Source organism: Miniopterus natalensis, chromosome 13, assembly GCF_054644295.1.
Source record: "Miniopterus natalensis isolate mMinNat1 chromosome 13, mMinNat1.hap1, whole genome shotgun sequence".
Classification (NCBI taxonomy): domain Eukaryota; kingdom Metazoa; phylum Chordata; class Mammalia; order Chiroptera; family Miniopteridae; genus Miniopterus; species Miniopterus natalensis.
Window position 1 is genome coordinate 22,011,476 of NC_142093.1, and position 16,422 is coordinate 22,027,897.

The 16,422-nt window shown below is 33.6% G+C and overlaps 1 protein-coding gene across 1 annotated transcript in view; it reads right to left on the reverse strand.

The window, feature by feature from the left end:
- Window positions 1-16,422, reverse strand: part of LRPPRC (leucine rich pentatricopeptide repeat containing) — an 87,839-nt gene that overhangs the window by 68,860 nt on the left and 2,557 nt on the right. Inside the window, exons 2-11 of the mRNA XM_087823526.1 lie at window positions 7,841-8,040; window positions 6,424-6,546; window positions 5,353-5,474; window positions 5,187-5,245; window positions 4,427-4,513; window positions 3,465-3,591; window positions 2,991-3,135; window positions 2,543-2,688; window positions 2,182-2,287; window positions 1,993-2,100 (exon numbers count right to left, since the gene is read on the reverse strand). Coding sequence (XP_087679652.1) covers window positions 1,993-2,100; window positions 2,182-2,287; window positions 2,543-2,688; window positions 2,991-3,135; window positions 3,465-3,591; window positions 4,427-4,513; window positions 5,187-5,245; window positions 5,353-5,474; window positions 6,424-6,546; window positions 7,841-8,040 — 1,223 coding nt within the window. The remainder of the gene's footprint in view (window positions 1-1,992; window positions 2,101-2,181; window positions 2,288-2,542; window positions 2,689-2,990; window positions 3,136-3,464; window positions 3,592-4,426; window positions 4,514-5,186; window positions 5,246-5,352; window positions 5,475-6,423; window positions 6,547-7,840; window positions 8,041-16,422) is intronic.

Consider the following 16,422-nt stretch of genomic DNA (forward strand, 5'->3'; position numbering starts at 1 on the left):
ACAATTGACGATATCTTGCACTCTTGAGTTACCTTTCTCACTTCTATTTTTCCAGATAAACCTTCATTGATTCTGGGAAGAGGTTGGGGACTGGGTGAAAAAGGTGCAAGGGATTAAGAAGTACAAATTGCCAGTTACACAAAATTAGTCACAGGGATGTAAAATACAGCATAGGGAATACACTCAATGTTACCGTAATAACTACGTATGCTGTCAGATGGGTACTAGACTTGCTGAAGTGGTCACTTTGTAAGATATATAAACATCTAAACATTACGTTGTACATCTGAGACTAATATAATATTGCATGTCAACTGTAACTGGAAGATAAATTAATTTTTTTTAAAACTTTCATTGATTAAAAAACTTGGTAACACTTTTTTAAATGTCCCTAATGCAAAGATCAGTACCTAATTTTTAACCAATAGCTAAAAATGTCCATAAAATTCAGCTTAATTCTTTTTAACATCTAGTATGAAGGTATTATGGTATTAAAAAAGAATATTTAAAACAGGACAGAAATTCTCACATGTAATCCCAGCACTACTGACATCTAGACGTGGAGCTTAAGGTCACTCACTGAATGAATATCTCTGAGGTTCTCAGTTCCTTCATCAATATAATGTGAGCTTTCAACAAGGCACCTCATAAATCTACATTCTAGATTCGAAGAAAAGACAGATTCAAGATAAAGCCCACTTTTCTACTAGTTTGAGCTATGGCTATAGAAAAAAATTACCTGAATTCTTTTGTGTGTACCAAGTAGTGAAAATGTGATAACCAATTCAAGTGTAGATACAGTGCTAAGGTAGAGGAAAGCAAATTTACCTGATGAAGAAACAAACATATAAACAGGGGTCCCAAAAGTATTTTCCTACCTGTGTAAAGGTGGACAATACTAATAAGCCCAAATATTTTCATGGAATGATGTGAACTTTCTGTGGTTCAAAACTATGGGTTTAAAGGTTACTTCTTCAGCATTCAGAATTGAAGGATATGCAAAGAGTTAATCAACCAGCATATTGTTTTCCAAAGATTTTTCTAAAAAGGATTTAGAGACTTTTATAGCCAGAAACAATTAGGGAATACTTGTTTCACTATTTCCTTTAAGCCAGAAAACAGCTATATATTTAAAATAAAATTGCAATATGAAAGTCTGCTAAAAGCACTTTTTTGTTGTTTGTGCATTTTGTTTGTCACCCAATGTCATACTAACAACTCTGCATCTCATTCTAAAGCACATTATACTTCGAGATAAAATGAAAAAAGACCATTTTTTGTTTCCCCAAGGGGAAAGTACTTCTGTTAAAAGCATCTTTTTATGATACTACTCTTTCTGAATTACCAATAATGCAAACCAAAGAATTAGATACTGTACTCTAAAATTTAATATTTGTTCAATTCTTATTCATATCCTATAGACATCCCATGTGTGCAAGAAAAAAGTATGCTAAATACTTAAACGTACTTAAGAACCTGAAAGACTGAACATTTCTGTCCTTCAATCAGCAGGCTGTCAGGTCATAAGCACTCATTTTGCAATAAAAGTTTTTCTGTCTTTCCTATTATTATAACTCAGCTCAGTTAAGGAGAAACAGATGAGTCCACAAAGAAAATGGCCTGATTATACATAACTTTATCTTTAATAAGGCTAGGCAAACTAATTTCAAATGCTGTACGTAAAATCAAGAAATAAAGCATTTTAGAAAAACATAAAAATAATGAACTATTTAAAACTATACTCACAAGTCTGAATTTTAAGATCAGAGACGAATTAAGAAGTAAAATTAAGATGAAAGAGCTTCATTACATTTGTTTTTTTAAATGCTGACGTAATATTTTGCTATGATTTAAATCAGCTCAATTTTCTCAGAAGATCTGATACTAGATCAGAAATAAGTACACTTTCCCAAAGAATTCAATTAGATGTATGTAGAAACTGTTACACCAGATCTCTGAACCATTATAAATCTGTAAAAGGCAAAATCTAACCTTGAATATTTTTCTCCTTCTGATGTCCAACTAGCAATGGCCAGAAATAATGAGTTCTGATAGGAAAACCTTCTTCCTTCAGAGCCTTCATTAGAGCTTTTGCCAAATCTGAAAGAGATACCATGTAATATTACAAAGCTACCTCGGAAAAACTTATTTATGTTGGTTCTAATTATAAGAATATAGTACCGGTTTTATTGGCTAGTAAAGCACACTGGAGTGTGAACTGCAAAGGAGATGTATGTAGCTTGGCTTCCTTTAACTTCTTACAGTAGTCTTTGAGCTTCTCTGTAGGCTAGAGGGGAAAAAAAGGACACATCAGCTGGATCTACAAATGTCCTACCCTTTGATCTTTAGCAAATATTCTAACACTTTTGGGTTGAAAAATCTGAACCTCTCATCCTCTTTTTACTCAATCACCTTACAACACAAAAACAAAGTTTTCATAGTATTTATAAGCGGTCTAATCCCATAATAGGTTCTTACACTTTTTAAAAATCTTATTTCATTACCTATTACACTGTCTACAATGTAAAAATGGACAGAATACCGTATTCATTGTCACACAGTGCCGTAAAAAGAAACTGCCAAAGTCACTCAGACCATCTTCCTTTGTTATAGGACATGCTAATAAAACTTGCAATGCTGTATCTTCCAATTTTTCAGTGACTAAAAGCAAAATAAGGTTCATTGCATCTGGAAAGAAAACAGATGTCTTTTGTTACTAAACTAAATAATACTTTACACTTCAACCAATATGAAAGACAAACTTATGAAATACAAACACCAAAAGGATATAATATCCTAAATAATAATGAAACACTTTCCCAACAGAACATTCCCATGTATTTATTCATTAACTCAAGTTTTTTAGTTTATTAAGCAGACTTTGAGTCCTATGTTCATCTACCACAACCCCCTATTGTTAGAGAATGCCTTTTTCATCATGTAAAAACAGATTATTAGAAAAATCATGGAAGTAAAAATTTTTAAACTACCTGGAATAAACCTTCTTTCATATGCAATTTTGTCCAAAATTTCTGAGACATATTGAGGATAACCAGCTTTACTGAAGCTAAATATAATTTGCAATAAATCACGGTCCATAAGGTAAAGATCAGACTTCTCCACCTTCTCCAGAGTCTAGACAGTTCCAGAAATTAGAACAAGTTAGAAACCAGTATTTTTAAATTAAACCTAAATATATTAAAATACAAAAATTTTTTAAAAATTAGGAACATGTATCTTCTAAAAATTTTGAACTTCTTTTATAAAACAGAAATATTCTGTTTCAACACTGTTACATTTACATTAACAACGACATACCAAACTACAGCAATTTTCTTATCAATACCATTGTCTACAGAGATATTTTTAAAAGCAGAGATAAACTATATTCTTCTGCTTCGTGCAAAACATAAGTTTATACAAATGATTTTAAAGTATGTTTATTTACACAATATAAGTCATACCTGCTTCACATGGTCAATGTCACCCTTCTCAGCATACGCATTCAATAAGGCTAGATACGTGTCTGGACCAGGCTCAATTCCTGCCTCTTTCATCACTGTGAGAATATTCTCTGCATTCTCCATATCTCTGTAAGTAAATTCAAAGAAAGTGAAAGAGGTTACTATAATACTACCAAGTGTAATATTATCATTCCATCTCAAATGTATTACCTATGCTTATTAAAATTAAAAATACTTAAGTACCATTTAGAAACATGGTAACATCAGAAAAGGGAAATATATATTAAACTGGTTATAGGTTTCCAAAATAATAAAGATCATAAACATCTCAAAATTTTACAGGTAACTTTTCCAAAAGAGAAACCAAATTGTATAATAATTACATAGACATTAAATAGTGTGCATTCTTTCACTAAGTATGCTAATAACTCAAATTTACCTTTTTAGTAAATTATTCTTCAAATAAAAAAATATTTTTCAGGGCACTAGCAGATCAGTTAAACTTTATGAAGTCAGTTACTATTTTTTTATATGTCTTTACTGATTTCAGAGAGAGGAAGGGAGAGGGAGAGAGAGAGAGCTAGAAACATCAATGATGAGAGTGTCATCAGTGATCGGCTGCCTCTTGCACGCCCCCGATTGAGGATCAAGTTCACAACCCAGGCATGTGCCCTGACAGGGAATCGAACCACGATCTCCTGGATCCTAGGTTAATGCTCAACCACTGAGCCATGCACGGCCGGGCCAAAGTCAGTTACGATCAGGCTCAATTTTTAAAACTGAACATTTTCAAGTAAAAGTTTTATGAAACTGATAAATATAATAAGGTATTTTTAAAATATGCAGGTTGTACCTCACAAGCTTTTTTTTGAGGGGGTAGATAAACATGGTTTAAGAATTTTCTACAATATTTTTCTATAATTTAAACCTTGCTTGAAAACAAAACCTTAGATTGAACATACCCAGCTCTTGCGTGCCCTGTAACAAGGGCACTGAATACTGCCTCTGTGACTGGAAGATCCTTAGTTTTCATAAATCCAAGAATCTTGCTGCAATAAAAAATGAAATGAAAATACTCCTTGGAATTATATATCAAAAACACTTTCTATAACATGTACACACAAAACCCCATTCCTTGAAATTATATCAATAGTCTTGAAGTACTCTTGTTAAAAATAGTAATTTTTAAAAATCAGATTGTTTCTTCTATACTACTAATTAACCTTCAAAAAGCATAAAGTTTAATACAATTCACTTGAGTTAAAAATGAGATTATACATTTCAACTTCTCCCTTATTTCCTAAACCCTCTATCCAAAGGTAGTAATAAATTTTACATAAGCAGAGAAATGTGACAACTGATTTTATATGAATCAGTGAGATAAATATTGTTTTATAAATTAATAGTTTAAATGGCTGAGAACATTTCCTTAAGGAAATGATAATTTAAATAAAGTAAAGCCAGCTTTGTAACTCAACTATCTTAAACCTCTGCTTTGATAAATCAAATTTTTAATTAAAATAGCAATTTTTATTTATCTTTTACCTCTTACATAATTTTATACTGTATATAAGTCATATTACCAAATATGCTAGATTAGAATACTTCTGACATAATTCCCCTTACTAAGAAGAAACCAAAAAAAAGAGAGAGTGAATATATTCTAGGTTTATAAGGCTTATACATTTGTTTCCTTATACATATGTTTATAGAGTTCCATACCTGGCACCTTCAATATCTCCCACATTACAATAAGCAGCAATCAACCTTTGGTATGTCACCTGTCAATGAAATGGACCAGTTAATATTTTTTCAATAATATTTCTGGGTGTAAAAAAAAAAAAAAAAGAGATGTGACCAACAAACATTTACAGTAGTAACTACCTACTCGATTTGGTTGAATGTTTTTTTCCTCCATTTTTGCTAAGAAGTCAGTTGGTGAAAATGTATGTTCATTTTGAAGGTAGACTTTAAGTAAAGCATTATAGTGACTTACATCATACACAGTACCTACAAATGAAATTTAAATCAAATTGTTAGAAAAGCACTTAAAATCATATTCTTTATCACAACTAAAACATGTGTACTTAAATTTAAAAAACAAAAAAATCTGATCGCTTCAGTATTTCACCCCAAACTTAGACCCACCTGTTAGAAAGCCTCTCAGAATAAACAGAGCAAGCTAAACATGTAAGACAGTAATGACTGAATTACTGTACAGTTACAAGTAACTACCTACTCAGATATTAGTACTGCACATAAACATATAAACATTTTTCTTCAAAATGGTAGCATAGTATACACATTGTTCTGCACCTTAATTTTTAATTATATTTTTGAGAGCACCTCATATTAATATATAAAAGCAAAAGAACAAACTAAAAGGGCCTTTGGTCAGTCAAAGTTATAAACGCACATACCATTTGACTAAGCAGTTCCATTTGTTACAATTTATATGCAGATATACTCACATTTACAGAAGGATATTCTTCATTGTAGCTTGTTTACAACTGTACAGTATTCCATTTGATGAACACTCCATAATTTATTTAACCAATCCCCTACTGAAGGACATTAAAATTGGTTCTAATTTCTTATTCTTATAAACAAGCTACAATGAAGAATTTCCTTCTGTGAGTATATCTGCATCTAAATCTAACAAATGGAATTGTTTAGTCAAATGGTATGTGCATTTGTAACTTTGAGACCAAAGGCCTTTTTAGTTTGTTCTTTTGCTTTTTTCCCTACCATAAACGTAATACTTGTTATGAAAAATTATTTTATTCTTAATGCCCCTAGATGTCACTATAACTCACCAAATATATCATATTACAAAATTTATGAACCAAGTAGCCCTTCCATAAAATTAAATTACAGCATTTATGTAAAGAAATTCTTTTTAACTAAAGGAAAAAAATATCTGCACCTTTTATACACATCACATACTCAAAAATCATACCCAATTTCTGAAGTTTGTCCCATATCCTATGAACCAACTCTGTCCTCTCTGAGAGCTTTAATTCAGGCAAGAGAGAACCACAGCTGCGCAGCAGAAGCAAGGCATGATTACCACCTGGGCAACCTATGAAAAAAGATTAATGGGCAACATTTAACATAGTACCAATATTATATAAATATCAAATTTTAAACTGAAATCTGTAAGTATTCAAAACTCTCTTGCCTCCCTAAAGATAATATTGAGACTGCCAATAAACTGGAAAAACCCTATCCTAATCCACAAATATAATTTACAATGTTACCAAAAGTTCTAAGTTTTTAAAAACAAGTCTGCTTTCTTAAGGCAGCTAAGGTTATGAATCGATGTTATTTGCAAGACTATAGAATACAACAATACAAAGAACCTAATTTATAAGCAATGCTTATTGCAAGTCAAAGGCTAAGTTTCTCAGTACCTTATGAAATAACACAAAGCAGTACAATTAAAACCCATGGGTATCAATTTTAGGTTTATAAACAGTTACAAAATAATATAAACTTCCTGTCCTTTATCAGAATGTCCCTGAAAGTTAACTTTAAACAAAAACAAAAATAAACCACTAACTGTATGATTATCTATACACATAGAAAGTACACTAGTGGTTGCCTAGGGCTGGAAGAAATTGGAAGTTTGGGGGCTGATGGGGATACAGAGATTTCTTTTTAGGGTGAAAGAAATGTTCTGATATTGATTGTGGTGACGGCTGTACAACTCTGAATAAATCAAAGAGAAAATGAAAAATATAATTTAAATGCACATTAATTATAACTGACACTTCTCTGATATCCCTCTTCATTAGACTCTATAGCTTCTTAATGTGACTGAAATCCATGGATGGGCTTTAAGAAGCTGAGGTATGCTCTGAAACTACATACAAAATTATGTGTGTTTGCATGTGGGCTTTTTTTGTGTGTGAGGGGGTGGGGGAATAAAGAAAGGGCTTACAAACATCCATCAAATCACCAAAGGTACATAAGTGGCTCAAATAAATTTTAATAGCTAAGGGAAAGTAAAAGGGAAATACTAAAAGAGAAATGCTTACCAGTGTCTCTGGAAATCTGTCATGTGTGATCATTTTAGGCAAAGCTGACATTATACAATGGAAAATAAGAAAAACTAGTATCTTCCTAGAAAATTTACCACTAAAAGCGACTCTTTTATAAACTGTGAAAAGCAAAAAGGCAATTTTTGATTTTGAAATAAACACCTGAGACAAAATGTTTTACTTAAAACTTAGCCCTAATGAGTTGAAAAGACAGATAATCATAACATAAAATCATGATCATTAGAAATAACAAAATTAAAATTATCAAAGAGCTTGCCCACAAACAAGTACTTAGTAAAAGTTCAACTTTCTGAACAGAAGAGTTTGAAATACCTGAGTGACAGGTGTTATCAAAGACTTTTTGTAGAAGTGTCTTTGGGATGCGGCCAGTTCTTCGGACAGAATTATCTAGTCTCATTAGAGCCCAATCAAATTGATTGGCATTTCTTCTTTGAGAAAAAGTGGACTCTTCTTGAAGATAATTCTTTTTTTCAGCAGCAATGGCATACAGCCTGGCGTGGCTCAGTCGTCCTCTATAAAATGAAACACAATAATAAACTAAGTCAACTACTACCCATACAGGTCATCTTTTTGAGCAAAATTTATACAAGGCTTTTTTTATTAGTTACTAAATATATAAATTCATAGTGCAATAGCTTTTTTCTCAGAGAAGTATAAACTAGTAGGAAAGCTTGACTTTTGCTTTAAGTAAAAATCACAGGGGCACATACAAATTGCATGCAAAGTAAATCTCCTGATTAATTATTTGATGGGGTATTGATAACCTTCCATATGAAATCATTCCAAACTAAGACAATAATATGGTATGTTTTAAGTGTGTGTGTGTTTTAAATCTCCCTGAACCAAAACAAGTTTAATGAAGGAAAATGAAGCAGTTTATGCTGCAGTGCTCTTCACACCTTTACAAATGAGAAAAGGGATCTAAAATGTAACTAAAATTCTAATAACTACATTCAAATGTCTTCAAGGTGTAAGCCTATTATGAATTTAAAAGAAGACTAATGTCCAAGTTAAAATTATGCAAATTTTTTTTAGAAGGATCATTCAGAACAAAAGAATTTCCCAATTGTTTCATCGCTCAATTTAGATCTGCTTTCCATCTGTCAAAATGCTAGTTGTATACTTTTCCAATTTTTTTAATCAACCAGAACTATCAAAAGTAAAACTAGAATTCTGGTGTTAAACGTCATTTAACTTCGAGAAGTAAAAAAAAAATGTTTATAAGTTAGGTAAGGTCAAACTAGTACATGTGTGTTTATAAAGAGCAAACAACCTTTAAACCATTCAATATTTTAGTAGTACAGGTCTAACATGCAATCCAAATGCCATAAAACATGAAATCAGAGGTATTCCATGCTGTAGAAATGCAAGCTATACTTGATTTCAAATATCAAACTTAAAAATAATCCCGTGTGTGATGGAAACCATCATAAATCTTTGAATTGAATTTAAACTTTCTCTGCATTTGAATATCATTAACACAAAATTTCTAATTCAGAGATTTATATATGTATTCCAAAATACTCTAAACTTTTCAATAGCAGCCAGTAAGTACAAATGACTAAATAATATATACAGTTAACCATGTATAATATAAAAATACTCTACTTACTAATCCAAGAATGCCTTCAGGATTATAAACACATGTTCTGGCATGTGTACATTTTTACCACAATTACCCAAATAAATATTTATATAGTAATAAGTTTAATAATAAAACTGATTTTCTACATCATTAACCTGGAAGGCCAATCCCCAACTGAATGATTAAGTATGTGATGTTATATTAAAGAAATCTACACCAGTAGTTTCATCACAAGGTTATGTAAAACACAGAGGTAGTAATTGATACTAGACTAGAAATGCTACCACCATGATCTGGGACAAATCACAGCCACTCTAGTTCATCAATGATTCCACCTAAATAAACAAATATAATGAAATGAAAATAAAATGGAAAAAACCAGGATGCTAACTAAGACAGTATCTCATTTAGTTGATTAAAGTCTGTTAAATGAGCAAAATTAATTAAATGCTAGATTATTACCTACAAACCACAAAAGATACATTCCTACATATATATTTATTCCTTATTTTCAAACGTTTTCTCTGGCCATTTACTTGACTACTAGATCAGTTGCTACTAAACTATGCTTTTGTTAGTCAAGCAAACACAAAATGACATTATTTTAAATCACCCAGAATAATGTGTCAAGTTCAAGTGAGTGTGCAGTACTGTTCAACAAAAGCTGATTAATATAGAGATATCAAATTGTAGTTCAGTTTATTTGCCAATGTTTTTTACACAACACAAACCTGATAAACTGTGAAAAATAAAAATAAATAAAACCTTTGCTTTTTAAATGCAGTTTTAAAACGTTAACATCAAACATAAAACAAAATTCAGGCAGAAAACACAGATGTTAATAAACCAGCAGTGCATTCTGAACACTCTAAAGCTAATTTCTCTTACAAATCTTTAATGCAGCCTTTAAACATAAGTGTGTGAAGAATAGTTTCATTAGTTAAGTTGAAATATGAAGCTGCTACAAAATAAACTGGGGTAGGGGAAGGATTACATATTTAAATAAAAGGATTCTTTAGTCTTCAAAAGAATTCTCCATTTCTTCCCCACATGGCAGTGCTTTCTACATTTATTATTTGGCCCAGAAATTATTTTTAAATTCACTGAACATATCCTGAAGGAAATGAGAATTTCATAGCCTAGAGCAATAAGTATGTTGTGATAGAAAGTAAAGAACAAATCCAGGGGTTAGGTGGGTCCATCAAGCTGGAATGCTCTGTCTCTGAATGTTGACGACCAAAATGGATGTAACCTGTCAAAAATGGCTCAGGAGTTCCCTCCTAAGACTTCGGCACTCACCACTGATACTCAGGTTACCCATGAATTTTCTCTGGCAAATCTGGCATTTGAAAAGTTATTTTTCTCATGTTTTTAAAATTGGTCACGGTGATTTTTATTTTGACTCTTAAGTACAAAAAAAAAAAAAAATTAACAGTTTTATAGTTGAGTGTCTATATTTCAAAAAGATATGACAACCTGATTTTTATAAGCAGGCTTCCATCTGTCAAAAGGCTCTTTAAAATTAATACTTTACTTTTTCAAGGAATTTTTTAGGTTTACAGAAAAATTACCCAGAAAGTACAGAATTCCCATATACCCTCTTCCTCCTCCATCCAGTTTCCCCTATTAATATCTTGTATTAGTGTGATACATTTGTTACAAATGATGACCAATATTGATACATTAACAAAGATCTATAGTTTATGATAGGGTTCATTATCTGTGTGTACATATCTATGGATTTTTATAAATACATGACATGCATTACAGTGCCATACAAAACAGTTCCACTGTCCTAGAAATGCCCTGCACTCCACTTGTTTTTCCCTTACCCCCTCTGCCTGAACTCCTGGCAACCACCTTTTACTTGATTCTATAGCTTTGCCTTTTTCAGAATGTTACAGAGCTGGCTCATACAGTAAGTATGTAGCCCTTTTCAGACTGGCTTCTTTCACATTTAAGTTTCCTCTGTCTTTTCATGGCTCAATAGCTCATTTCTTATCAGTGCTTCATAATATTCCATTGTATGGATGTACCATAATTTACCTGTTCACCTACTGAAGAACATATTGGTTGCTTCCAATTCTGGGAATTATTAATAAAGGTACTATAAACATTTGCGTTCAGGTTTTTATGTGAACATAAATTTTCAACTTATTTGGGTAAATATCTAGGAGTGTGACTGCTGGATCATATGGTAAGTTTATGTTTATTTAGCTTCATAAGAAACTGCCAAACTATATTCCAAACCAACTAATATTTTGTACTCCCAGCAGCAATTAATGACTCCCTACTGCCCCACATCCCCAACACTTTGTGCCATAGATGTTTTGGATTTTAGCCATTCTAACAGATATGTAGTAGTTATTTAATCGTTGTTTTAATTTACAATTCCCTAATGACATATGGATGTTGAGCATCTTTTCACATGCCTTGCCTTCTGTATTTCTTTTTGGGTGAACTGTCTGTTCAGAACTTCAGCCCACTTTTCAATTGGGTCATTAAGTCTCATTATTGAATCTTAAGAGCTCTTTTGTATGTTTTGAATAGTCTCAGTGTTTACTTTTTCAAGTAAATGTTTTATTGAAGCATTATTCATTCCTTTTAAATTTGGAATATCCACCAACTAATCATATCCCTTCCCTATTCTCATCTTCACTGTTGTTATGAGTCAATTTAGCGTCACTTTTGAGCTATCAGAGTTTAAAGAAGGATGGAAAAATATGATAGAATAGGTATAATTAGTAGTTAATGTAATGTCTATTATGCAGTTAATTATACCTCTAGGTCTGCGATTTTCAACCTTCCTCATCTCATGGCACACATAAACTAATTACTAAAATGCTGCAGCACACCAAAAAATATATTTTTTGCCTACCTAACAAACCAAAAAACGGCATAATTTTGACTCATTCACACCGGAAAGCTACTGTTGTGCTGGCTGTTGGTTTTTTTACTTGACAATCTAAGGGAAAAGAGGTCAGTGCTTCTGACTAAATAGTCAGGTATTGCATGGTTTAAAAATTTTTGCAGCACACCAGTTAAAAATCACTGCTCCAAGTAATAGAAAATTATGACTATAATCCTCCTTTTACAGATAAGAAAACTGAAGCAATTTGCTCAAAGTCACAGTAAAAGCTAGTTAATGACAGGATGATAGGGCCAAAATTTGTACTCAAGTAGCCTCATTCTGAAATGAGTTCAACATAGTGAAAGAGCATTAAAGAATCTAATCTGGCTACAATAGGGTTTCACACTGGAAAGGGGTAAAAATTAAACCTAGACAGGGAAGGTGAGACTAGATCATGGAAAGCCTCCAATGGCTGACACGGGATTTGGATTTTATATATGCTTATAAAACATGAGACTGATTTTCATAAAGCTGTTCTCTCAACTTATTCTGTTGTACCATTCTGTAGGCAATGGGGATTGCAAACATCACTTATGTTCTCACCAATCCCTTATTTTAACTACTCCACTTGCGTTTTCTTTAGCCTGTTGATATAGCTGATTATATCAATTGGTTTTCAAGTGTTGAGCCAGCCTCACACACTTGGTCACAGTATACAATTCTTTTTATACATTTTATACACATACTGATTCCACTTAAGTTTTAACATGTTAAAAATTCAAAAAGATGACTCCTCCTAAAAGTGGTTGGTGCTCCTTTCAGATTACTCCTTTGCTACCCACTATACCACCACTACATTGTTCCCCGAAGTTCAAAATCTTAGGATAATTATTTTATTGTTCAATCCCTCTCACCCTTCACACCCCTCCTTCCAAGCAAGGTAGAAGAGTCAGCTGGCCAAGCAAGGAAGCAACAGATGGGATGAGGTTGGAGAGGAAGACTGGCCAGAACATGAAGGATTTTGAAGCTAAGGAGTCTGGGTTTTCTTCTATGTAGATTTTATTCCAGGTATAGAACTGTGTCAGATATCACAGGTTTACAAGCAGGGGTTATGGCATGATCTATTTCTGTTTTGCAAAGATCAGTCTAGCTGCTGGGTGGAGTATAAATTAGAGGGCAGCAAGAATTAAAACATACCATTTAGGAAGCTGTTACAATGCAGTCCAGGTGAGAGACTGATGGAAGCCTGGACTCCAGTGGGCAGTATAGATGGGACAGAAATACATATCACCAAGGCCATCACCTGATTTAATTACAAATTCCAGGCAACAAGTTGCACTACACAATTTGTTAATTCTCACCACCATGAAGTGAAGAAAATTTTACGTGTAAGTGCTTACTTAATCCTCTGTATACATCCAACCCTATTGTGTATCATTTTCATAAGCACTTGAGAAGCACAGTCTTAGAGACAAAAACAGAAGGCTCAAGGCCTAGTGGAAATACACAAGCTTTAAGAGTGTGGGCTTGAGTCCTACAGACCGGCCTGAGTTCAAGCTCAGCCATTTACAAGATGTGTGACTTTGTCCAAGTTACTGCAACTCTCTCTAAGCCTGTAAAATCTGAGAGGTAACAGTATCTACACCTCACAAGAGTATCACAAAAATTTACTGATATATACAGTGTTTCCCAAATATCACATTTCCACTAGGGAAGATGGTTTTTGATTGCACATAGACAAAGATTTTCCATTTTAGTGGTTCTATTTATTTTAATAAATATTTAAAAATAATTATCACAGCAAGCTCTTTATTTTACTAGCATTCTCACTTAAGACAAAATTAAGTTATAAAAATGTCAGTTTAAACCTAAAACCTACGTCAAAAAAAATATTAAATATAAATAATACTTCAGGTAGTACTCAGCTTTGGCAAAAAAATCTCAAGGCAGTACACAAATGGCCAAAGTTTGGGCAACGCTGGGAAACTGTATATAAAGGACCACCCAAAGTAAGTGTAATAAATACTATTTATTTACTAAAGCATTTTCTTCTTTTTAAATGTACTAGCAGAAAGTGTAAGACTTATTTTAAAAGGCCTACTCAAATCCAAGCTATACTACTTAACAGCTACGTGGCTCTGGGAAAGGTATTTGGTCTAAGCATTAAGCATTAATTCCTTTATCTGAAGAAAAATATTACCTTGTAAAGATCACATTAAAAAAACAAAATGAATATGAGATTCCTAATAATAGTGTTCAAAAAGGCTCTTAATATAGAATGTGCTCAATAAACATCTGTTGATCGACCGTTTTTCTAATCTTTCATAGAGCTGTCACAATGAACTTTCTTCGTGAACTATTTTGCAAGACCTCAATTCTTCAAAAGGTTTTGCCCAGTTAAACTGTCCTAAACACAGCTTTATGCTTTATGGTAAGTCGCAAAATTTCAGAACAAAAAAGTGTGCAACTCTCCTACACTTTGATAATAGTCTCCTGGCTTGAAACACCAATGCCATTCCTTTCCCCCTATTTAAATGTTCCCTCCAGCTGAGGCTCCTCCAGTCTATAGGGATGTCTCAGCTATGACAGGAAGTGAAGAAGGGTCAGTTAACCAGGTTGGGATCTATAATGTGATGTGGATACTCTTCATTAAAGTCTACCAAGTGAGCCCTGGCCAGTGTGGCTCCGTGGTTAGAGCATAGGCCTCCCCTCCAAAGGGGCACATGTGGGAGGGAACCGATCAACGTTTCTCTCTCACATCAATATTTGTCCCTCTCTCTCTCCCTCCCTCTCTCTAAAAAAGTATGTACTTTTTGGTGCTCCCCTTTTGAAAAAAGATTAACAATTCTAATAATTTCACTTAATAATACTCATCTTTCCTTCCCAGACAGGACATTCCTGGAAATAAAGATCAGGGTAAATCTGTCGAAATTAACTGCACTACATGAATGGGTTTAGTACCCCATCAAACTTCTTTGCATCTCACAATATTCCTTCCTCAATGTCTAAGATTTTCATTGATATACTCAATTCAAGGTAAAAAGAATAAGACAAAGTTCCTAACTTCAAGCAACTTACAGCCAGGTCTGGAGCGCCAGTGGGTACTTATGTAATGACAGTAATGGATGCTTTAGTAATTCAGGCTGAGAGAGAAAGTACAAAAAAGGAGCAGTCAAATGAAAGAAATGGTCAAAAAAGATTTAACAAAGGGGAACACTTAAGTAGGGGGAAGGGGAGACATAGCCCCAAAGTGAACATTATACTCAAAGGCAAGCAGATGTGCAACATGCCTCATGAGAGCCTTGCTGGTCCACAGACAAGCAGCATTTTTATCATCTGGGGGCTTGTTAGAAATGCAGAATCTCAGTCCCCTACCTACACCTATAAAATCAGAACCTACGTTTTTAACAAGATCCCCAGGGAATTCTTATGCTTATTATAGTTTCAGAAGCTCTGCTGACTTCAAAATAGTAGTCTGGTATGACTAGAATATAGGATGTCATGGAAAATAACTCATAAGAAGAGAGGCTCCAGAGGCATCTCCAGATCATGAAGCATCTTATCCTGGATCTAATGGGAGTCACCACAGTGTCTGACTGTACGTAAGAAAACGCCATGATCAAATTATCAGACACTAGGAAATGATACGGAAGTTGGAGGAAGAAGGGATTCACTCCAGATGAAATAGATCTAACACAAGAGTGGGGAACCTTTTTTCTGCCAAGTACCGTTTGGATATTTATAACATCATTCTTGGGCCATACAAAATTATGAATTTAAAAAATTAACCTGCTGCCCAGCCGGGCATGGCTCAGAGGTTGAGCGTCGACCTGGGACCCAGGCGATTAGGCTTCGATTCCTGGTCAGGGCACATGCCCATGTTGCGGGCTTGATCAATGACTCTCTCATCATTGATGTTTCTCTCTCTCTCTCTCTCTCCTTTCCTCTCTCTGAAATCAATAAAGGTATGTTTAAAAAAAAAAAATTAACCTGCTATATTTGGTTAAACATTTAATTACCTCACCCTGAAGGGGATGGCTGAAATTGCTTCTCTTTGGTGAGGCCTTGGCAGGTCCAGACCAAATGATTTTATGGGCTGGACATTCCCCATCCCTGATCTAACAGGACTTAATCACTGTGCAGTCAATACATGGAGGGAGGTGTCAATGAAAGATGAACAAGAAATCTTGAGGAAACAGCAATATCAATATTCACTGAAGCAGAGAACACAAGAGGAACAGATTTGGGAGGAAAAACAAGCCCAATATGAGATGTGATGGGTCTGAAGTGCCTGTAGTTCAATCAGTGGATGTCTAGTAGATGGTCTATGTAAAGGAGGAGAAATAATGCCATCATCAGATAACATTAAAATAGAAGAGGTCACCCAAAGGGGGTACAAAAAAATAAGAAAACAAAGGACTAAGGACAACCCTCCCAAAACATCAGCAGTTAAGAGAT